The 25,223-nt window shown below is 42.1% G+C and overlaps 1 protein-coding gene across 8 annotated transcripts in view; it reads right to left on the reverse strand.

Moving 5' to 3' along the window:
- POLQ (DNA polymerase theta) overlaps positions 1 to 25,223 on the reverse strand; it is a 321,333-nt gene that overhangs the window by 60,631 nt on the left and 235,479 nt on the right. For 6 of the 8 annotated variants that reach the window (XR_004539268.1, XR_004539267.1, XM_033942580.1 and 3 more), the window contains 2 exons: positions 11,877 to 12,009; positions 993 to 1,111 (listed from right to left, as the gene is read on the reverse strand). Coding sequence is in view for 4 of the 8 variants with exons in the window: in XM_033942580.1 (XP_033798471.1) it covers positions 993 to 1,111; positions 11,877 to 12,009 (252 nt within the window). In the remaining 4 variants the exon portion in view is untranslated. Of the gene's footprint in view, positions 1 to 992; positions 1,112 to 11,876; positions 12,010 to 14,782; positions 14,895 to 17,504; positions 17,620 to 25,223 lie in introns of those variants that run through there. The other 2 variants (XR_004539270.1, XR_004539269.1) reach the window with 2 other exon arrangements.

Here is a 25,223-nt window from a genome sequence, read left to right on the forward strand (position 1 = left end):
CACCTTGATAATAAACCACTTGTATTGTAACCCACTTGCATCCCATGTACTGACAAAATATATCTTTACTGTAACCCACTTGTATCCCATGTACTGACAAAATGAATGTTTAATGTAAACCACTTGCATCCCATGTACTGACTAAACGTATCTTTATTGTAAACCATTTCTATCCCGTGTACTGACTAAACGGATCTTTATTGTAAACAGTTTCTATCCCGTGTACTGTCAAATGTATCTTTATTGTAAACCGCTTCGAACTTCACTGTATAGCGGTATATAAGAAATAAATTATTATTATTATTACTTTTTATCAAAAACATTTTCACATGGCCACAGTGTCTCCTAAATGTTCCTTTACATATTTTAAAACAAGATTCAAAATGGTATTCCTTGAGTAATGGCTTTCTTTTTTCTGTCCTACTACACGAAGTCTGATGATTAAGTTCGAACTCATCCTAGAAAAAGTGCTACATACCTCATTGTTGAATATCACTATAGTCACCAGATTTCCCTCTACTGTGGTCCCACCCTTGATGTCACTTCCTCTTTCTTTGGCGGGACCGCGGTAGTGAGAAGGCTGTCATTGATTGGAATCAATGTTGCTTAAGTATTGGACAATGGGGAAAGAGAAAGAGATGCTGGCTGGAGGGGGCAAGGGGTGAGAGAGATGCTGGCTGGGGGGGGACAAAAGTCCTAGTAAATTTACAATATAAAACAGGCTAAAAATATTTTAAACAGAAATAGCATAACTCAGGCCTTATTACTTTATTAATAGTCAAATCAATCATAGAAATTAATCTCTAATTTATTCATGGTTTACCTTTCCACTAGAATAGCTGTATCTGCATGCTCTCTGCTGAATCTTCTCACAGTGATTGATTACCAATTTTGCAATTGAAAAGGGAATCACCCCTTTAAAATTCATACAAATGTACATATTCCCACATTGGACATTAACAGTAAACAGACAATACAAATCAAAGGATTACCTGGGAAAGGTACAAAGGCATGTCTCATACTAACAGAAAATGGCATCCCCTTCTCCACAGGCATCTCCTCCAGTAGCAGCCTGGGTGCACCAGGCATAGTTTTATAGCGCTTTCTACCTCTGGAAGAAACAGAGTTGCATGCTAAGTGAATGGTTTGAGCTTTATCATTTTAATGGCCAGAAATATCAATTAGATATACTAGCTGCTATTTTGCTTAAAAATTAGTCTAAAAAGAAAGAACAGCAGCAGGGCTGTTAAAAAAAAAACCTCATTTAAATTAGCATCCTTATTATACTGGCAATCAGATCAGTTTTACACACTTCAGGAAGCCTAGTTTCAGACATCAGCAACTAGCCTATTTTACTGAAGGTCAGTTTTTGATAGCCTATTTTACTGAAGTTTTAGGATGCTAGATAATTGTGATGAGTCAGTGTATTATGTTGTCTTGTTTATGTATGTTCTCTTTGTAAACCGCTTAGGTTTTAAGCAGTGTAGAAATTTTTAAATAAATAAAACACTGTAGAACATTTTAATCTATAGTTTAGTTTAAAGGGTATCTATTAGGAATTTAATTAAACCCAAGGCAAGACCTGATGAAATGTGTACACATTGTTTTACACATAACCTGCCTTTAACACTGCAATAGCGAGAGAATTTGAGGCCCTATGTGAGGAAAATCTGCTGATGACACTTTTGCCTGTGTGATAAAGTACACTAGGGGCTCCTTTTATCAAGCCGCGCTAGCGGGGTTAGCGTGCGCACCTTTTAATCACACGCTAATCCCTGCACTGGCCAAAAACCTACCGCCTGCTCAAAGCAGGCGTTAGCGGCTAGCGTGGCCGGCGGTTTAATGCACGCTATTACGCGCGTTAAACCGCTAGCGCGGCTTGATAAAAGAAGCCCTAGGTCATCTGAACTTGTAGCAAAAATTATTTAGAAATTTTGATAGTAATTGAGGTTCATGAATATTTTGCATCTACTTTATGTCAGACGACATATTGCAAGTATAGAAATTTGAGTGATTTCTTTTTTATTATGCTGAATATTTTTCCCATGAGTAACTTTGAGGCCCTGTGATATGCTCTGGCACTGTTTGCAGCTTCTTATATTTTGCTGACACTGTGCCATTCTCTTTGTTTTGGGCATCTATTGGGAGTTTGTTTTCAACTAATTTTTGTTTCAAATGAGGTGATGTTGAAAGGCCAGCATTGCTGGAGCTGAGAATATCTGTTTCAGTAATTCATCCCCTTGGAGTAGTGGCTATAGATCTTTTGCATCCGTAATTGACCAATGAGAAAATGAGTGCACAGACAAGTCTTATTTTTGTTTGTAGTGTTATTTCCTTGCCTTTGAATAATTTGTCAAGAGCATTCATTGAAGAGCCAACCAGTGTTATTCTGTGGAGTATTTCTTCCCTGCTGGTTGCTTCTTTGTTTACAAAAGAGCCCAGTATTGGTCTTAGAGGGTCCAAAAGTTGCATCTGCCTTTGGGATGCACCAGATTCAAGAATGCACTGTTCATCTCTAGATCAAGCATCAATAGAGGCCATGAGAACCAGTCATAATCAGAATCCCACTCGAAGAAGCGGAAAGATTCATAAGAACATAAGCAATGCCTCTGCTGGGTCAGACCTGAGGTCCATCATGCCCAGCAGTCCGCTCACGCGGCAGCCCAACAGGTCCAGGACCTGTGCAGTAATCCTCTATCTATACTCTTCTATCCCCTTTTCCAGCAGGAAATTGTCCAATCCTTTCTTGAACCCCAGTACCGTACTCTGCCCTATTATGCCCTCTGGAAGCGCATTCCAGGTGTCCACCATACGTTGGATAAAGAAGAACTTCCTAGCATTCGTTTTAAATCTGTCCCCTTTCAACTTTTCTGAATGCCCTCTTGTTCTTTTATTATTCGAAAGTTTGAAGAATCTATCCCTCTCTACTCTCTCTATGCCCTTCATGATCTTGTAAGTCTCTATCATATCCCCTCTAAGTCTCCTCTTCTCCAGAGAAAAAAGACCCAGTTTCTCCAATCTCTCAGCATATGGAAGGTTTTCCATCCCCTTTATCAGACACGTCGCTCTCCTTTGAACCCTCTCGAGTAATGCCATGTCCTTCTTAAGGTACGGCGACCAATATTGGACGCAGAACTCCAGATGCAGATGCACCATCGCCCGATACAATGGCAGGATAACTTATTTCGTTCTGGTTGTAATACCCTTCTTGATTATGCCTAGCATTCTGTTTGCCTTCTTAGCGGCCGCTGCACACTGTGCTGTCTGCTTCATTATCATGTCCACCATTACCCCCAAGTTCCTTAATAATATCCTTCCCATCGTATAGTTGTACCTTGGGTTTCTGTTTCCCACATTTCTCAACGTTGAACTTCATCTGCCATCTCGTCACCCATTCTCCTAGTTTGTTCAAGTCCCTTTGCAATTCTTCGCATTCCTCTTTAGTCCGAGCTCCACTAAATAGTTTGGTGTCGTCCGCAAATTTTATTATCTCACACTTCGTCCCTGTTTCTAGATCATGTATGAATATATTAAATAGCAGCGGCCTGAGCACTGAGCCCTGCGGGACCCCACTCGTGACCCTCCTCCAGTCCGAGTAATGGCCCTTCACTCCTACCCGCCAACCAGTTTCTGATCCATCTATGTACATCTCCTTCCACCCCATGGTTCTTCAGTTTCCGGAGTAGGCGTTCATGGGGCACCTTGTCAAAGGATTTTTGGAAATCTAGATATATGATGTCTAGGGGGGTCTCCTTTATCCATCCGTTTGTTAATTCCTTCAAAGAAGTGCAATAAGTTCTTAGGCACGATCTCCCCTTGCAGAAACCATGTTGGCTTTATCAGAAGTTTGTTTCTTTCAAAATGTTCATCGATGTTTTCTTTTATTAGTGCTTCTGCCATTTTCCCCGGAATCGAGGTCAGACTCACCGGTCTGTAGTTTTCCAGGTCACCTCTTGATCCCTTTTTAAAGATGGGTGTAACATTGGTTATCTTCCAGTCCTCCGGGATCATGCCTGTTTTCAGGGATAGATTGCAAATTTGCTGTAGTAGTTCCGATATCTCCTCCTTTAATTCCTTCAGAACCCTTGGATGGATTCCATCTGGACTTGGGGATTTGTCAGTTTTTAGTTTTTCTATCTGCCTGCGTACATCTTCAAGGTTCACTTCCATGGATGTTAATTTTTCTGTTTGATTTCCATAGAAGAATTGCTCTGGTTCCGGTATGTTGGATGTGTCTGTCTTCGTTTGTAAATACAGACGAAAAGAACATGTTAAAGTCTTTCTTCCACTTCTTTCTCCTCCTTCACCACTCCCTTCCTGTCTCCGTCATCCAGCGGTCCCACCTCCTCCCTAGCCGGTTGCTTCCCTTTAACATATCTAAAGAACGGTTTGAAATTTTGTGCTTCCCTGGCTAGCCTCTCTTCATACTCTCTTTTGGCTTTTCGAACCACTCGGTGACATTCTTTTTGATACTTCCTGTGCTCTTTCCAGTTCCCCTCAGTTTTGTCCTTTTTCCATTTCCTGAATGAATTTTTCTTATTGCCTATCGCTTCCTTCACTATTTTAGTTATCCATGTCGGGTCTTTTGTTTGACTCTTTTTGCACCCCTTTCTGAATCTGAGGATATACAGATTTTGCGCCTCACTCACCGTGTTCTTGAGAAAAGACCAGGCATGTTCTACCATTTGCCATTTTTTGGGAAGTTTTCCTAAGTTTCTTCCTTACCATTTCCCTCATTCCTTCGTAGTTTCCTTTCCTGAAATTGAAAGTTGTCACTATGGTTCTCTTTCCTTTCGGTATTCCTACCTCAACCTTGAACTTGATCATGTTATGATCGCTGTTTCCCAACGGTCCCACTACCTCTACTTCCTTTGTAGGTCCCCTTAACCCATTTAGGATTAGATCCAGAGTGGCATTTCCTCTCGTTGGTTCTCTAACAAGCTGCTCCATGAAACAATCTTGTATAGCCTCCAGGAATTCTATCTCCCTAGCACATTTTGAGCTTCCAAGACTCCAGTCTATCCCAGGGTAGTTGAAGTCTCCCATAATATCCGTGTTACCGCTTTTGCATTCTCGCTTCATCTCGGCTTCCATTTCTTCATCGATATCTCCGGTTTGCCCAGGTGGACAATAGCATAGGCCCATCTTTATTTCAGGCCCTTTCCTTCCTGGTATTTTAACCCATAGCGATTCCAGCTTGTTGGTCGTCTCTGCTGGGTCCATTTTTGTCAATTGTATGCTTTCTTTTATGTATAGGGCTATTCCACCTCCTTTCTGTCCTGACCTGTCCTGGCGATAGAGCTTGTACCCCGGCAGTGCTGTATCCCATTTGTTTTCTTCATTCCACCACGTTTCAGAGACTCCAATGATGTCTATGTCCTCTGCATTGGCCATGGCTTCTAATTCCCCCATTTTGTTTCTTAGGTTCCTTGCATTAGTATATATGCAATTTATATCCTGGTATTTTCTTGTCTTCATTTCCTTTCCCAGTGCTTCGGTCTTTAGTTTCTTCTCTTTTGTTACAATCCTTCTAACCTCCTCTTCTGTGTTAGTCGACTCCTGTAATTTGTCCATTGTTTCTTCTCAGCCTTTTGTATTTCTTTGGGTTTTGATTATGTTATCTTCCCTTTTTTTCTTGGACTTGGAGGATGTCCAATATTTCTACCCTGGGTACTTTCTCTGTCTTTAACCTAAATGGCATAGCCTTCAGCTATTTTTCTCACAAAATCAATGAATGAGGGCTCCTCTGGTGGGGTTTTCTTCTCTCACGAGGGGGACTGATGGCAAACCAGTTGAATCCTCTTCAGAGAATACACCTGGCTCACAATCACAGCCCCAGGAATATACAGTCACCCTACAAAATACTCCAGAGGTAAATTCTGGGTCTCCATCTAGCTTGATCTACCTACATTGGAGCCACACCTTCACCGTGTGTTGAGATACTGAGGATTTCTGATGCCTCGGTGAAACTTTCTCCTCCAAAGCACTGGAGACTGAAAGCAGTGTGGCAGATGACCACATGGATCTTTAAAATCTTGGTGTTGATGCCTCCACTGCAGGTAGTACATGAGTCTAGAGGACTGGTTGGATGTCTCTCTACATTGACATCAATAGCATCAAAGTTGTGGCACTGCACTGAGTAAAGAAGTGCTCTATCCACTGAATCTTTTGATGAGCTTCTCCTCCAAAGTTGCATTGACAAAGGTATAAGGAATGTGCTAGAAAGATCAAGGTCTCCCAAGTCACCTGGGGACTGCTGGAAGCCAGGTCTTGGGTCCTTGGAGGCTGTTGCACCTCTCCAATATCAAAGGGGTGAGCCATCCTCACATCAAGGGTACTTTGAGAACACTAGTGACCTTAGAACCCCTTGGCACTATGTTCTAATGAAGAGAAACGTCAATGTGTTCTGTCTTCCATTTAACATTAAGTTTCATGAGCCCTAGGTATCAAAATCAAAAATGAATCTTTCATCTTCTTCGAGTGGGATTCAGATTATGACTGGTTCTCATGGCCTCTATTGATGCTTGATCTGGAGATGAACAGTGCATTCTTGAAGCTGGTGCATCCCAAAGGCAGATGCAACTTTTGAACCCTCTAAGACCAATACTGGGCTCTTTTGTAAACAATGAAGCAACCAGCGGGGAAGAAATACTCCACAGAATAGCACTGGGTCGCTCTTCAATGAATGCTCTTGACTAAGTATTCAAAGGCAAGAAAATAACACTCCAAACAAAAATAAGACTTGTCCATGCACTCATTTTCTCTGTGGTCAATTACGGATGCAAAAGCTGGACACTAAGGAAACAAGACAGAAAGAAGATTGACTCATTTGAGCTTTAGTGCTGGAGAAGGATTTTTGCATGCTTTGGACTTCCAGAAGAACAAATCAATTCTGAAAGAGATCAAATTGGCTAAGTCACTTAAAGTCCAAATGATGAAGTTACGATTGTCTTATTTTGGTCACACTGTTAGAAGAGAAACATTGGAAAAGACATGATGTTTGGGAAGATTGAAGAAACATGATGGCAGATAAAGGCCAAATGGTCCATCTAGTCTGCCCATCCGCAGTAACCATTATCTCTTTTTATCTCTGAGAGATCCCACGTGCCTATTCCAGGCCCTTTTGAAGGCAGGCTCTGTCTCCACCACCTCTTCTGGGAGACTGTTCAATGCGAAGAGAGCGACCTGCAATCAGATAGCTGGATATGTTGAAAACAACCATGTGGATGACACTGAAGGATCTTACCGAACTAGCACAAAAACCATCTCTTTTTTAGATCTGTAATTCATTAAGTCGCTAGGACTGAAACACGAATTGATGGCACCTAAGACCAATACTAAACTCAATGGACTAGACTTTTCAGTGCCAAAAAATGCATCTGCACTGCTTTTTGACCATGAAGACCTCTCTTAAACATTTGTGAACACAGTTTACAAGAGGCAACGACAAATGAGGTTATTAAATTTGCAGATGACACTAACTGTTCAAAGTTGTTAAAACACATGAGGCTAGATTCACTAAAGATAGCGACTCCATCATTGTTGGCCAATTCTCTGGCCAATTTTTAAACAGTGATTGATTCACTATCTAGTTTGTATGCAAATGATTTGCATGGAGGTGCAAATCATTTGCATGCAAACTCCCCGATTCAATCGCTCAGTGAGTGATTGAGTCGGTACAGAGGCCTGACAGTAGTGACAGGAGAAGCAGCCTGACATGTTTGTTTTGTTTTGATATTTTTTTAACTGTGTAAATTTGGTTATAATCTGCCTTGTTTAAAGGTGGAATATAAATGATAAACTATAAACCCTTGTTAACAAAGTACATTTGAAACATCATATTAATAAAATCAGGGGGGGAAACCTTGCCTCAGAGGGGCAGAGGATCCCTTCAGACCCTGTTTTGAGCTTTTGTGAGATTTTGGCGCCAAATTGCATCCTCGCTTCACTGGGGATGCACTTGCACTGCTCTCTAGCTTCAATTTAGACTTTTTGGATGGTCCTCGAGTGGACTGAGCTAAATATGACGCTACCATCTTCCCTCACATGCTGCGTGGAACCCGTATGACACATGGAACACGGATGCTCCTCTGAAAGCCATTTGCTGCAAATGGGGCATGAATCTGAAGTATCCTGCCCCGAGGAGTCCACCCTACCTGTTTTCTTTCAAAAACAAGGTGTTTTGAGGCAGATAAAAGCTTTAAAATTCAAATCATATACATATATATATAGATATATAGATAGATACACACATACATATATAGAAACTATTTATTCAAGATAACAAAACAGAAACATATAGAGCAGATATAAACTTTTCCAATCAGTATACAACTCTCACATATTAGAGTACTGACTAAACAGAAAATGCAATAGAGTCCAGGCCTGGGCTCTTATGACCCGGACTCAACAAAGAGAACAGTAACCCCACAACAAACCCCCCTCCTACCCTCTACCCACCCCCCATCCCTACCCTCCTTCACTCCCCCCTCAATTGCTGTGATATTGCAACAATGGCATGGCTGGCTTCTGTAATCTGTTCACAATTTGACTCCACGAAGTGGGGGGAAAGGGTGGCCAGATAGGAGGAGCAAGCAGACAAAAATGTTTTACTCTGGATTCTAGAGAAATGAGCTGACATTGATTCCCATACCATCAATTTGTGAAGCTTATTTCTCCAGTACCATATTGTGAATGGGGACCATATTATGAGTGCAACCAGTGAATAAGAATACACTTCTTCCCCCAAATATACCCTTTACTGATCAGCAAATTATCACCTGTACAATGTTGTCCCCCCCAAGGAACCTCAGACTAGAAAGACGAGACCCTCTGTTTGACAGGGCAGGACATAGCCCACCAGAGACTGGAGATACAACCAAATACTTAGCCAAAAGGCTCTAACTTTTGGCAGAACCATAAGTTATGATACAGGAAGTTATCCCTGCAGGATCTTGTAACACCTCCTGCTCTCTGGGACCCTTGTCCCTCTCTTTCTTCTTGTTCCTTTCCTATAATCCTTCATTGGAGTTCCTTTCTTCCTAACTCTGTAAATCGTGCCGAGTTCTACGCTTGTGAAGATGGCGCGGTATATAAACCTAAGGTTTAGTTTAGTTTAGTTTGTAAGACATCATGGATCTCAACTTGTATATGCTTCTGAACCAGAATGATCACCCATGCCTTCTTCCCCTGAGCCAGAGATTCAAACATCTCTCCCACCCACCACATACGCAACTTAGCATTCTCAATTGCATTGAGATTGGTTTCTTGTAGAAATGCCAAGTCCGCATTGTTTCTATGAAGCAACCGGATAATTTTTTTGATTGGTGAATGAATACCCCCCACATTCCAGGATACTAATTTAAGGGACAGTAAAAGAAAACAAATGCCCAACCGTGAGAAACAAGAAATAATCTGTCAGAGGGGAGAGGCATCCCAGCCTGCTCCTCCCTCCACAGAACTTTACATACAGAGTGCCAGCATTTAAATCCCAACCCCCCTTCTATAAACAACTCCTACACATACCCTCCCCCCTCTCTCCACCACCCCCTGAACCTCATATATCTCTAGGCACCCCTCAAGTGCCACTTCTTGGAAGCCAAGGGACCCTGCAGTGATTCTGTATCAGGCAAGGGTTACCAGACTAAGAGGGCGAGCACATAGGGCCAGAGAAACCCATTCTCAAGCCTCTCAAGTTCTGGTCTACACCAAAAGGGTCAATATGCCGCCCAAAGCAAAGGACATATGTGGGTTGTGGCCATACTACTGAGAGTCCATAGAGAGAGGATAAGCCATTGCAAGCACAGCTACCGAGCATATACCCAGTACAAACACCCATCAGATATTAAAACAGGCTGAGTAGAAAATAAAAATTTAAGGGAGCATAATCAACTCCCAGGTCCACACTGAAGAAGGGAGGAACTAGACATCCGAAACATAAGAGAAATTAAAGAAACTAACAGTGCCAAGGTCCTCCACTCCTTGAAAAGAACTCTAGCAACAGGCAAACTGTTCATAAACTGGTCAACTACCACAGCAAGCCATAACGCTGCACCATGTCAGGTAAGGTAAAACTCGTAATACATCGTACGGGGACCAGATAACAGTTCCCTTCAAGATTTTGGTAGGGCTTGCAGAAAGGAGCTAGCTGTTGCCACATTCTCAAAGAAATGTATCGATCCTCCATGAGAAATTTTCAGGCGAGCGGGATACATCATCTTAAAACGAACCTTGTCCCAGAACATCTGAGAGCATAGAAGAGAGAACGCTCTTCTGGCCTGCTGTACTTTGGCTGAATAATCCTAAAAACACAATACAATCAGATTTTCATATTGTAATTAATTCCCAGCTCAGAGAGCTCAAAGGATTGCCAGCTTATGAGCATAGTTGAGGACTTTGAAAACTTTGAAGATTACAACATGAGGCCTGCCTGCCGCATCACAATGTTGGCCTAACCTATGAGCTCTCTCTATGCGGAACGGATCCGGCAGAGAAGTCAGCTGAAGAGTCTCCACCAACCAAGTCTCCAAAAACATGTGCAAGCTCTGAGCTGAGATTGATTCCAGGAGGCCCATCAACCTTAAATTATTTCAGTGGGACCAGTTTTCTAGGTCCTTAACCTTGGCCTCCAACTCAAGCAGTCGGGATGCTGAGGTCTGAGAGTCTGTCGTGAGCACATGCATAGAATCCTCCACCAAGCTGACACGTCTTGTAGATCTTTAGTAATGGCTGTGAAGCGCTGATCCATGGTTTCTAATTTGTCTATTAGCTGAAGTTGTTTTCCTACCGTGTGTTCAAGGGCCGCTTGCACCTCCATCGTAACTTTTACAACCCATGCTGAGATGGGCGAGTTGGTGATATCCACCATCTTAGTTTGTTTGCCTTCCCTTCTCTCGATCTTTACACGCTGGTTTTGTAGCCATCTGGTAATGCTAACAAAAGTCTTAACAAGCTACGTGCTTCCCGAATACTGAGTTGGCTGTGCTAGAGCAGAATTAACCTGGTAGCAGCTTATATTAAAAGGTTCTTACTGCGGGGTCCTCCGGAGCTGCTGCCACACACTTCTTCACAGCTCCATAGCTCCACCAAAGTCCCGCAGGAGCGATTTTAATGCTAAACAGCCTGGGAAATCACACCAAAATTTTTTTTAAACAGCAGTTTTAGGATTTTTGGGGTGGGGTGGGGTAGGGTGGGGACCTAGTACTAAACTCCAAACTGCATCTCGGGCTCACCCAACAGGCTGGAGACCTCCACCCTTCCCGAAACCCATGTATGCTAACAGGTGGTGGAATGAAGTCCATCCCAATCCTGGATAAACTGCCATGGAGCAACATGGCCTGCGCTCGAACCCACTAGTGGATGAACCTGAACTATGCACGCAAGGGAATGATCCCTGAGCCCTGAATTGTGAATGCAGGCTGTCCAGGTGGGTGCACTGCCAAGCAGCCAACTTCCTAAAAGCAGACTCTGCCCCTCAGAGCCTGTGTTCTCCCACAGCCAGAGCTGTCTCTTCAAGGGACCCTCTGCAGCACGAAAAAAAATCATTAAAAGTAGCGGAAAAATACTGATGTAAAAAAAATAAAAATGAGCAGAAGACTAGCTCCTACTGTCTCGCTTATAGGAAGACAACCAGAGGAAAGAGAGAAGCAAAACTATGCAAATGAAGCGTCCTACAAGAGATCTCATGAGGTGGGATTGACTACCTGTTTGTTCAGGAATAGAGTGGGGTTGTACAAGAATATTCTATTAGTTTCTTTAGTAGCCACAACACACTGGACTAAAAATTTTAATGTATTATGTCTTAGATTTAAAGCAGAATACAATATCGTCATAACTCACTATTATTACTGTCATAATATAAACATAAATAACACTACCTGCTGTTTAGAACACAGATGGCTCCAATGACTTGTGCTTGGGAAGGTGGACTCTCACCAATCAGCTTTGGCATTTCAATCTCAAAGTCTTTCGGCACATTTTGGATATTTGGCTCCGTGAAGCTTACTCGACCTAAATGGAATCAAGAGTCAGAAATTTTAAAGCTGGCCCAGTGGTTGAGGTGACAAGCCGAGAATTTCCCTGTTACAGCAGTAGCAGGCCAAAGCAAGGCCAATACAGCTAAGACCTAAAATGGTTGCTGGAAAAAGCAAAATGTGCTCTCTGACTAGAAACTGTCAACTCTTGACACTTTGTGCTCTCTGACCAGAACCCACTTCTGCTTTTTCTTAGAAGCAGAGGCAACCAGAAGGCAGTTAGAGAAAAAACACAATTCTGGTGAAAAATATAAGTAGCATGATAACTTTATGGAAGTTTCACAAGAAGAAAGACGAACCACGAATACGAGTGTACAAGAAGGCTAACCACAGAACTAAAAAGCCGTTAGGCCCTTGTGCTCGAGGGAGGTTCTTGATATATTAAGAGAACACTTATGGGGAAATGAGGGTAGAATTAGATGGAAAGAGGCGTGATGCAGTATCACTTAATTATATTAACCAATCCATCTAATATAATAAAACGCTAGCCGCGCATGCGCACTCCATCTGCGTGTTCTGTTTTCCGTGCGCTGAAGGGCACCACAGGTAGGAGTGCGCATGTGCGCGAAGCTCTCTCTCTCCCTCCCCCCCGAGGCGGATGTCGGCCGCGGTGGCTGTCGGCGGCCCGAGGCGGATGTCGGCCGCAGCGGCTGTCGGCAGTTGCAGGCCACAGCGGCCGAGCCCGGACGGCATTTAAAAATAAAACAGGCAAGTTTTTAAAGTCCTGAAAAGCCGTCGGCCGTGAAGTATGCAGGCGGCATACTTCATGGCCGATGGCTTTTCAACCCCCACCACCACCACCGCCGCTGCTGTACCTTTTAAAACCCTCCAACCCCCAGCTTTGTGGTTAAGGCCTGGCTTCTTCGGGCAGCAGCAGTGTTTAAAATTCGCTGCTGTTTCCGGCTTCAGGCCTTACTCTCTGGCTGGTCCTGCTTACTTCATGTTTTCATGAAGACAGGACCCGCCAGAGAGGAAGGCCTGAAGCCGGCAACAGCAATTAATTATAAATGCTTCTGCTGCTGCTGCTACTGCCCCATGAAGTTGAAGGAGGAAAGGGAGCAGAGGGGGAGAGAATGGTAGGGCATGGAGGTAAGGAGGAAGGTATGGGGGTGGGAGGGAAATGCTGCAGCACAGGGAAATGGAGGGGCAGAAAAAGGAAGGGAGGCGTACTGCTGGGCAGGGGGAACAGGAAAAGGGGTTGATGGACAGGGGAAGAGGTGCTGATGGACAGGGGGGCAGAAAAATGAAGGCAGGCCTACTTCTGGACAGGGGGAGCAGGAAGGAGGTGATGATGGACAGGGGGGAGGTAAAACAAAGGGAGAAGGGCTGCTGCTGGATAAGGTGAGCAGTGATGGGTGGTGGAGGACACAGGGGAGGTAAAAGGAAGGTAGAATCTACAGGGGGGAGCAGGCAAGGGGTGGTGGTGGACAGCCAAGGAAAAAAAAAAAAAATAAAGAAATACAGAAAACGGCTAAGGAGAGAGAAAAAAAAATAAAGACAGACACACACATATATTCTAGCACCCGTTAATGTAACAGGCTATAAGACTAGTAGATTAATAAATGAGATAAGGAATATGATTAACCAATGAAAGTGTGAAATGTAACATGCACCAATGTGGGCCAGAGCTATCAGAATCATATAAAAGAAAGCTCCCTGGACCGTAGTTTCAGAACTCTTTGGAAGTTCTCCATCAGCCTGGCCTGCCTGGTGTATGCTCTATTACTCTGTATGCTGTGTGATTTGTTCCTGTAAACTATTGCTATTTGATTATTAAACTCATATTATTTGTATCAGCATAAAGAGAGTTGAGTGGTCTGTCAGTGAAGGCCGTAATAGCAGGCTCTTCAGTATACACCCATGAGATAGCAACTCCTCTTGTGGCGTGCACTTTCAATGCGATTGGCGGCCAATCCAGAAGGGAAGCCTCCCATAAGGGTTCATATAGAGCTCTATAGAGACCATGCAATATGGTGTTAAGATTCCAGGATGGGAATGGGAGGCGTACCGGAGAGTGCAACCAAAGAGCCTCTTTAATGAACCAGGTGAAATATGGGTGAGATGCCAGAGAGCTGCTTTTCCCCCGAGCTTGGAAACAGGAAAGGCCTGCTATCTGCATTTTCAGCGATCCAATCAACAGAACCTTTTGAAGTCCCACATCCAAAAAGTCCAGGACTACCAAAATCGGAGCTCAGAAGGGCTCTTCGTCATCCACAGCATACTAGTGTTGAAAGGACTTCCAGGCCTTATCATAGGCTGCCACTGTTGTTGGTTTCTTATCTCCAAGTAGAATGGTAATGACCACATCTGAGTAACCCTTGCTCATCAGGGCAGCCTGCTCAAGAGCCATGCTGTGGGTCACATGATACAGGGCTGAATGGTGGTTCTTTGCCTCAGCTCCAACATGGTTTGTACCTTACTTCTAAAAATCCCCACATCGCGTTTTAATTTGCATATTAGAGGACATCGGAGAAAGGATAACACCTGATAGTTTTACCATTCATGAAGCCGACATTGTTTCCTATAGTGGCTAGTGAATTATGTCAATAAAAGCATTGCGGCCTACCCATGAGAAACGAGAGCCTTTCTTTAAGATGGTTTTGGAGGCACCTTTGCTGCAGCCAGGGATCACGTTGCAGGATGAGGCAGTCCAGGAACTTACCAGAAACATCTTTACTGTAATCGATCACAAGCTCTATAAGCTTCAGGCATCGGTAGATGATATCTGCAACAGCATAGAGCAGCAGAACCAGCATATTCTCAAAGTGAAAGCAAAGGGTATCAACCCAGGAAGATGACAAGGGAGCTATGGTGGCCCAACTTCGTGGTCTGGAGCAGCAGTGCAAACAACTTTATAAAAGGCTGGAGGACAAAGAGAACAGGGGTCACTGGAACAACTTAGAGATTATTGGTGTTTATGAGTCAATGCTGGACACTAGGCCATTCATTGCAAGGATTTTGAATTTTGTACTTAAGGACAAAATCTTGTCTTTACATCACAAAAAAGGGTGACTTGGTGCATAATAGTAAGAGACTCCTATTATTCAATGACTATTTGACAGTGGTGGCAGCTAGTCAAAAAGCCTTAGGATTCCCTTTACAAAGGTGTGCTAGTGCTTTTAGTGCACGCTAAAATGCCATGCATACTAGCTGCTACCGCCTCCTTTTAAGTAGGCGGTAATTTTTCGGCTAGTGCGCACTAATCTTGTGCATGCGCTAAAAACGCTAGTGCACCTTTGTAAAAGGAGCCCTTAGTGTGCCGAACTGAAAAATAAAGACATTAAATTTGCAGTCTAGTTTCCCAAGGTGTTATTGAGGAAGACATGGGGGGAAGCTACTGCTTGCCCTGTTATCGGTACCATGGAATATTGCTACACCTTGGGTTTTGACCAGGCACTAGTGACCTGGATTGGTCACTGTGAGAATGGGCTACTGGGCTTGATAGACCATTGGTCTGACCCAGTAAGGCTATTCTTATGTTCTTATGGATGAAGCAAAACTTCTGACACTTTGGAAGCACTGCAGGGATTTGTTAAGAGCCTTCCCAGCTTTGTTGCTCAGGGATTTGAGGGCAGCATGTGATAGATTGACTGCCCTATTGGTATGGACTTTCTTTGTTCTGGTTTTCCAGTACAGTTTACGTTATGCAATGTTTCTGTTTCTTGATCACATTAGTTGGAGATCAGCTTTTGGTTGGCACTATGGCTGTTCAAAAGGGTCATTTATCTTATTAAGCCTTTGTGTAAGATATTGTTCTATTGTCCCTTAATACTCAACTTTTGGAAATCAATATGGGGACAAATCAACTTGATTTTGGAATCTTCAATTCCGCTGTCTTATGAGGTGGTTATTTGTGGTACATTGTTGTCACCTAAACCTCCTTTGGACAAATATAAAAGTAGATTATTTGCCATCATGACTGGGATAGCCATGCAAATGGTTACCAAAAACTGGAAGAATTTGGATCGGCTTAATTTCTCCTTTTGGTGGGATTCCTTATGTTTATGCTACAAATATGAGAAAATGAATTCAGAAATTTTGGGTAATAATAAGTTATTTAAATTAACTTGGAGTCCATTGACAAATTTTGTTAAAGTTGATTAACTAGATCAGTGGTTCCCAACCCTGTCCTGGAGGACCATCAGGCCAATCGGGTTTTCAGGCTAGCCCTAATGAATATGCATGGAGCAGATTTGCATGCCTGTCACTTCCATTATATGCAAATCTCTCTCATGCATATTCATTAGGGCTAGCCTAAAAACTCGAATGGCCTGGTGGTCCTCCAGGACAGGGTTGGGAACCACTGAACTAGATTATTCTTCTGATTTTATATTTGAGTTACACATCCAGGGAGGGTGGGTGGATGGGCGGAGGGGTATTATATTTTGATGTCATCATTGATCAACAAGTTCAATATGAATTTCACTGAAATAATGGATTTTGTTTTTATTCTTATATTGGGGTGGGAGGGAGGGGGAAATGTTTTTGAAGTATTTCTAAGATTGATGAAAATGCAATTTTGAAGTTAATTATATGTATTTATATATTTTAATGCATTGTTTTTGAATGAAAAATTAATAAAGAATTAAAAAAAAAAAGATGTGGGATTCAGATAGTTTGCAGGGAGGGGTATAAGGGGCTGGAATTTTTTCTTAATGTGGGGGGATTTCTTTAGTATGGTGGTGGAGTCTGTTGGGAGGGGTGCTTGTGGGGAGTGGGGGAGGTATGTGTTTGTATATTGTGAGAAGTGGGGGGCTATCATGCAGGTAAGGATGTTGTGTATGAATGAGAAATTTTTAGTAGTGAGGGTTTATAGGCCCAGGGCAGGGGTAGGCAATTCCGGTCCTCGAGAGCCGGAGCCAGGTCAGGTTTTCAGGATCTCCATAATGAATATGTATGAGATGGATTTGCATGCACTGCCTCCTTGAAATGCAAATTTATCTCTTGAATATTTATTGTGGATATCCTGAAAACCTGACCTGGCTCCGGCTCTCGAGGACCGGAATTGCCTACCCCTGGCCTAGGGTATAATCACCTCCACAATTTCTCTGCCAGTTGAGGTTTAACTGGGTGGTCCCTCTGGTATATATGTACAGTGATTTTAAACATGCCATGATCTTTCTGTTCCTAGGGGAGTATGAATAATTTGAAATTGCTCACTTTAAATGTTGCTGGTTTAAACTCCCCAGTCAAACATACCAAACCCCTGGCCTTTTGGCCTTTTTGAGAGAGAAGGTTGATGTTGCCATTTAGCAGTGGAGCATAGAAAACTGCAAAAAGATTGGGTAGGAGAGGAAGTATTCTCCTCCTATAATTCAAAGCAGAGGAGTGGCTATTTTGGTACATAAGAGGTTGGCCCTCTCTACTCACAAGGTAATTTAGGATCCCAGTGTCTGTTATATTATCTTAGTAGGTGATTTACAGGGTTGAAGGGTGGCACTTTGTAATATTTATGCCCCTGTTTATTCTCACCATGTCTTTTCAGATGTAATAACCAAATTGGCTACACTTCTTGACTACATGCCCATGGTGGCAGGTGATTTCAATATTTCTAGTGCTTCAGATGTCAACTGTAAGCCACCTCAACCTGTTAAAAAAAAGATACAGATAAATTGCGAGTCAATTTACTATTGCAATCTCTTGACCTCATGGATGTCAGGCGTATGTACTACCCTGGGGATCTCGATTTCACCTTTTATTCTAAAGTGCATGATAGTTATTCACATATGGATTATATTCTTCTACATGACAGCCTCACAGGAATGGTGGAGAATACAGATATCTGTGATAATGTTTTTATCGACCACTCGGCGGTGACAGTGCATTTGTGCTGGCAGAGGGAGGGGTGAGATAGAGTGTGGAAAATGAATCCTGCCTTATTCTTAGATGAGGACTTCAGGAGATACTTAATTGACAGGAATATATTCTTCATAATACCAATGGGGAAGTATCAGCCACAATTTTTTGGGAAGCATCTAAAGTCTTCTTAAGAAGCAAGATTATCCCTTACACTATTAGTAAATGAAAATGACAGGAAGCAACTGATAGACCATACCAAACAATTACACGCACATAGACACACACACACATTGTTTCAGGTAATTACCAGAATCAGGCTCAGTACCCTTTGCATTTGTAAACAGATTGATGCCATCTTGACCAGCAAAGCTCTAACTCACATAGATGCATATAAATATAAATTTCATTGTTAGGGGAACAAGACTGGGAAATTACTAGCCAATTTGGTGTGCCCTGTGAGGAACCTGTCTAGTATTACGCATAGTAAGAGGGGGTGCAGGGTCATTATACCTCGGAAGCAAATATTAGGCTCCAGTTTGTCCAGTTCTATAAAGACCTATACAACGAAGGTCCTTACAATCTCACTCGAGTTCAATTTTTTTGTAATATCAAGTTACTGCAGGTATCACCTGAACAGTTAGACTATTTAAATGCTGCTGAAGCTAGCCAAAGCTCCTGGCCCCGATAGCATGAGCCCGGAGTTTTATAAAATTCTTCATGATCACGCTGGCTCGGCTTTGGTTGCTATGTGTGAAGAATTCCAGAATGGGGGGCTACTTATTCCAGAACACAGTCATGCCTGAGAGGTGGTTCTCCATAAGCCAGGCAAGGACCCCAAATTGGTAGGATCTTGTAGGCACATATCACTTTTAAATAAAGATATGAAATTGATCTTTGCTATACTGGCAAGGCATTTAGGCACTATCATACCAAGCTTGATTTATGCGGACCAATCTCTATAGGAATCTCACAGCTCAGCTCCTCATTAACAGGTGTAGAATAGGATCCTTCCCTCTGCTGTTTTTGCTTTCTCTTGAACCATTGGCTATTAATATTCGCACATCGAACTTGCTGAGGGGAATATCCCTAGGGGGAGCCAAATGAAGGATAACAATGTTGCAGATAACATGTTACTTTTTGTTTGGGATGCTGGAGCTACCCTCCCTTGCATGATTGAGCTGCTTACGCAATTTGGTTAATTTTAGGGACTGTGCATTAATTTGAATAAGTCGGAGGCCATTCTGGTGACAAAGCCATCTTTTTCCCTCTCTAATAATATCTTTCCATTGCAGTGGGCAACCACAAATTAAAATATTTGGGCATATATCTCAATGCAGACTCAGCACGAGTTTATAAGTGGAACGCCTTAGATAAATTGGACGATGTTAAAAATTTCTATAGCAAATGGAGTGTGAGAAATGAAAATACTAATATTTTCTAATAGTGTTAATTATTGCAGAATAACACAGAGGGGGTGAAAAATATTAATGTTTCTGTTATTGGGGTTGGGGGGAAATATCTATATTTTTCTGGTTTTTAACATTAAGAGAGGGTGTATGAAATTAAGGGAACATGCCAAGCTTAGTGCAGAACAAGATGAAATTGATTTTGTGGTTTTCTATGCTGGCAAGGGAGCTAAGCAAGTATTGCAGCCTCATTATAGAAGTACAGAGGGACACACACACTGAACTCTCTCTGAATAGGTACAATTTACCATCATGGTAAAAGAGAATAATAATCCACAAGTAATACAAAATTTGATGCATGCTCCCTAATAGACTGTAGAGATGTATTAAGTCAAAAAAGGTACAGTCCAGAAGAAAAATATGTGTCTGGATATTTCATGTCCCACTTGGGGACAAGTATGGTAAACCACCCAAGCCTTGAGGTGGACAGCTCAAACACATTCTAGGATAAAAGATATCATTTCCATTGTAAATGGATATCTGAATCCTAAATGTAAAATAAATAGTGTAACACAATTTATATGACCATTAAGCAAACCTCATGGCAAGAACAAATTGAGGGAGAGAATCAGGAACAAAGTATTAATGACACTATTTGGATAGGGATTTTGGTTACAGGGAGAAATCCTATAACATATTGTTTCAGAATTAGGTTCAACAAAAGTAAGGTAGTCAGATACACTGAGAAACAATTTTCTAAACACAAGCATACACCTTTTCAGCTTCCTAAGGATCCAAAGGTAGTTCAGGTCATAGAAGTAAAAGATTTGAAACCATAGAAATAGAGATAGAAAGGCTCAAATGCTTGAGTAAATGGGTTAAATTACTGTGAAATGTTTTGTACAAGAGCGATTGCTATGCTTGTGTCACTGGGCGTCCAGTGGCCCAAGTAGTACCTTCCCCTTTGGGGTGAGAAAAGAAGAACCACAGAATGCAGTACTGTATCAAGACACTAATACCTGAGGAAAGAGAGAATGCCAGGCACTTTCCCAGATGTTACTTGCAGTGCACCAAAATGATAGAAAGGTGCCACCTGCGTTCTCCATGGTAAGTGGGAACCACATCGCCTGCCTCTCACGGCAGGGGGAAGAGTTCACACAGAACCTGGGTGAACTAAAAACTTGCATTAATACCTTTTATGTTACAAGAAAAGAAGAATTGTTCAGATCTTGTGGTATTGCGGAGGGAAGATCCTGAAACTGATACTTTCCCCCAAAGTGGAAAGGTACCTGTGCACTAGTCCAATTGGCTATACATTCACACTAGCATTTGAGAAAAATCAGAGACATACACCAGAGTTAAACGAAATACACTAAGCATTTTATTTGATGATAGCATATACATAGATGCTATAGGGGGTTCCCAGATGAGTTTAAAGGAAGAACTCAAATAGCAACAGGATTTGAGTCACTCTTTTGGTGGGTTACAATAAAGAAAAATGTAGATTGGATAAATTACAGTTCTTGCAATCAACAAGGATTTATCCACTTGGACCGGCAATCTGAAGTCCTTGTCCCTCTGGAGGTGAACTAGGTCTACATACCATGGTGTGCAGGGCCAATTGGATACCACTAGGACTACCAACCACAGATGACTTGCAATCCTGCGAATGACTTGATCTAGCAAGGGCCACAGGAGAAACGCACAAGAGCCCCTTCTCTAGCTACAGTTAGATTAATGCATCCAACCCCGCGATTCCAGGCTCATATCATTGGCTATAAAAGTGATCCACCTTTGTGTTTACTGTTGAGGCCCCAGATCCATCTCTGGGTGCCCCCACTGCTGAACAACTGAGTTGAACACTTGGGGGGACAATGACCATTCCCCCGGGTCAAGAAAGTCAGCCTGCATGTTTTTCACTCTCGCTACATATGTGGCCAAGAGGGTCTGCAAATGAGCTTCTGCCCATCGAAAAAGGAGTTCAGCTTTTATGCGTAACAGGGTGCTTCTGGTGCCTCCTTGCCTGTTAACATTAGTCACTGCTGGTGCATTGTCTGAGAAGACTCTGCCTTGCCTTCCAGAGACTTCTCAGTGCCCGCTGGGCTATTTGAATAGCTCTGAGTTCTAGGCAATTTATGGACCACTTTTTCTGAGTCAGTGACCAACGACCCTGAACTGGTAGTCATAAGAACATAAGAATTGCCATACTGGGACAGACATAAGATCCATCAAGCCCAGTATCCTGTTTCCAACAGTAGCTAACCTAGGTCCCACATACCTAGCTAGATCCCAAACAGAAAAAATATTTTATGCTACTTATCCTAGGAATAAGCAGTGAATTTACACAGGCCACCTCTATAATGGCCTATGGACTTCTCTTTTAGAAAATTATCCAATCCTTTTTTAAACCCTGCTAAACTAACTGATTTCACCATATTCTCCGGCAAAGAATTTCAGAGTTTAATTAAATGTTCTGTGAAAAAATATTTTCTCTGGTTTGTTTTAAATCTACTACCTACTATTTTCATCACATACCCCCTAGTCCTAGTATTTTTGGAAATAACAAGTGATTCACATCTATCCTTTCCACTCCACTCAGTATTTTATAGACCTCTATCATATCACACCTGAGCCATCACTTCTCCAAGCTGAAAAGTCCTAGCCATTTTAGCCTTTCCTCATAGGAAAGTCGTCCCATCCCTTTTATCATTTTCATTGCCCTTCTCTGTATCTTTTCTAATTCTGCTATATCTTTTTTACGATACGGCAACCAGAACTACACATAGTATTCAACTTGTGGCCATACCATAGAGCGATACAAGGGCATTATAACATTTTCATCTTTGTTTTCCATTCCCTTCCTGATAATTCCTAACATTCTATTGCTTTCTTAACCACCACCGCATATTGAGCTGAGGGTTCCAATGCATCCTCAATAATGACACCTAGATCCTTTTCTTAGAAGTGACTCCTAATGCGGAACCCTGCATTATGTAGCTATAGTTCATAGTAACATAATAGATGACGACAGATAAAGACCCGAATGGTCCATCCAGTCTGCCCAACGTGATTCAATTTAATTTTTTCTTCTTTTTAGTTATTTCTGGGCAAGAATCCAAAGCTCTATCCGGTACTGTGCTTGGGCTGCAACTACTGAAGTCTCCGTCAAAGCTCACTCCAGCCCATCCACACCATCCCAGCCATTGAAGTCCTCTCGAGCCCATCCTCAACCAAAAGGCCATAAACAAACATATACCATGCAAGTCTGCCCAGTACTGCCCTTAGTTCTTCAATGTTTACTATTTTCTGATTCTAGATCCTCTGTGTTCAACCCATGTTTCTTTGAACTCTGTCACCGTTTTCCTCTCCACACTTCTCTCGGGAGCGCATTCCAAGCATCCACCACCCTCTCTGTAAAGTAGAATTTCCTAACATTGCTCTTGAATCTACCACCCCTCAACCTCAAATTATGTCCTCTGGTTTTACCATTTTCCTTTCTCTAGAAAAGATTTTGTTCTACATTAATACCTTTAAGTATTTGCACGTCTGAATCATATCTCCCCTGTCCTTCCTTTCTTCTAGGGTATACATATTCAGAGTTTCCAGTCTGTCCTCATACGTCTTCTGGCACAAACCTCCTATCATTTTCATCGCCCTCCTCTGGACTGCTTCAAGCCTTTTTGTGTCCTTCACCAGATTTGGTCTCCAAAACTGAACACAATATTCCAAGTGGATCCTCACCAACAACTTGTATAGGGGCATCAACACCTTCTTCCTTCTACTGGCTATGCCTCTCTTTATAAAATAATAATAATAAAAAATAATAACTTTATTCTTGTATCCCGCCCATCCATAAAAGTTCTGTGCGGTTCACAAAGAAGAACTGTACAATCAGTGAAATATACAGCCCAGCATCTTTCTGGCAGCAGCCACCTCCTTGTCACACTGTTTTTTTGCCTTTAGATCTTCAGACACTATCACCCCAAGGTCCCTCTCCCTGTCTGTGCATAACAGCTTCTCACCTTCCAGCATATACAGTTCCTTCTGATAATTAATCCCCAAATGCATTACTCTGCATTGAATTTTAGTTGCCAGATATTAGACCATTCCTCTAACTTTTGCAGATCGTTTTTCATATTTTCCACTCCCTTTTCGGTATCTACTCTGTTACAAATCTTGGTATCATCCGCAAAAAGGCAAACTTTTCCTTCTAAACCTTCAGCAATGTCACTCACAAACATATTGAACAGGATCGGCACCAGCACCGAACCCTGAGGGACTCTGCTACTCACCTTTCCTTCCTCGAGTGATTTCCATTAACCACCACCCTCTGGCGTCTGTCCGATAGCCAGTTTCTGACCCAGTTCACCACTTTGGGTCCTAACTTCAGCCCTTCAAGTTTGTTCAACAGCCTCCTATGAGGAACCGTATCAAAGGCTTTGCTGAAATCTAAGTAAATTACATCTAGCATATGTCCTCGATCCAGCTCTCTGGTCACCCAATCAAAAAATTCAATCAGGTTCGTTTGGCACGATTAACCTTTTGTAAAGCTATGCTGCCTCGGATCCTGTAACCCATTAGATTTTATTTTATTTTAATTCTTTATTCATTTTTCCATCTTACATCAAGATCACAATATTACATCATTTAAACCTTGTAAACATGACTTGTACTTCTTTTAACATCATCTTAAAAACATACATTTATACCCTACCCTCCCACCCTTCCCACAAATATTTTAATCAAAAATATCATATAAATATTATCAATTGATCAAACCTTAATATAACTTTATACCCACCCTCCTCCCCCCTATGTATAAGTGTACTTTCAATGGATAATGGTGTCTACTCATTGCAATAATTTGTCAATGGCCCCCAAATCTTTTTAAAATTATTATAATTCCCTCTTTGTATGGCAATTACTCTTTCCATTTTGTAAATGTGGCATAACGAATTCCACCAGAAGGTATAGTTAAGTCTACTGTAATTTTTTCAATTACTGGTAATATGTTGTATGGTGACTCCTAAATCAAAATACACACAAAAAAACACCCTAGCATTAAGGGTGTTTTTTTGTGTGTATTTTGTATGGTGACTCCTGTCATGATCCCATTAGATTTTAGGAAGTTCACTATCCTTTCTTTCAGCAACACTTCCATTATTTTTCCAACAACCGAAGTGAGGCTTACTGGCCTGTAGTTTCCCGCTTCATCTCTGTGACTACTTTTGTGAATAGGGACCATATCCGCTTTCCGCCTTCCGCCAGTCCCCAGGAACCACTCCCAACTCCAGAGATTTGTTGAATAAGTCTTTAATAGGACCCGCTAGAACCTCGCTGAGCTCCCTCGGTATCTTGGGATGGATCCTGTCCGGTCCCATCGCTTTGTCCCACATGCACCACTTCACACCTGCTCACATTAAATGTCATCTGCCATTTTGATGTCCAGTCTCCCAAGGTCCTCTTGTCATTTTTCACAATCCTTTTGAGATTTAACAACTTTGAACAAATTTGTGTCATAAGCAAAGAGCAATTAATGTAGTTGGTTTTAAAAAAAGGTTTGGACAAGTTCCTAGAGGAAAAGTCCATAAACTGCTGTTGAGATAGACATGGGAGAAGCCACTACTTGCCCTGGAATGATGGCATGGAATGCTGCTACTATTTGGGTTTTTGCCAGGTATTTGTGATATGGATTGGCCTCCGTGAAGACAGGATACTGGGCTAGATGGACCATTGGTCTGATCCAGTAAGACTATTCTTATGTTCTTATGTAACGTGGGTTTCAGTAGCTGAATCATCCACCCTACGGTTCGGATCTAGCTCCCTCAGATTATTTCCTGTTCCAAGTTTTGAAGAAATATCTTCATGGACAGCAGTTTTCAAGTGTTGAAGACATCAAGGAAGCTATGACGTATTGGTTTGAAGATCAAAAATAAGAATTCTCTTCAAAGGTGTTAAAAGTCATTGCAGGAAAAGTGGATGAAGT

This window comes from Geotrypetes seraphini, chromosome 4 (assembly GCF_902459505.1).
Source record: "Geotrypetes seraphini chromosome 4, aGeoSer1.1, whole genome shotgun sequence".
In the NCBI taxonomy this organism is placed as follows: domain Eukaryota; kingdom Metazoa; phylum Chordata; class Amphibia; order Gymnophiona; family Dermophiidae; genus Geotrypetes; species Geotrypetes seraphini.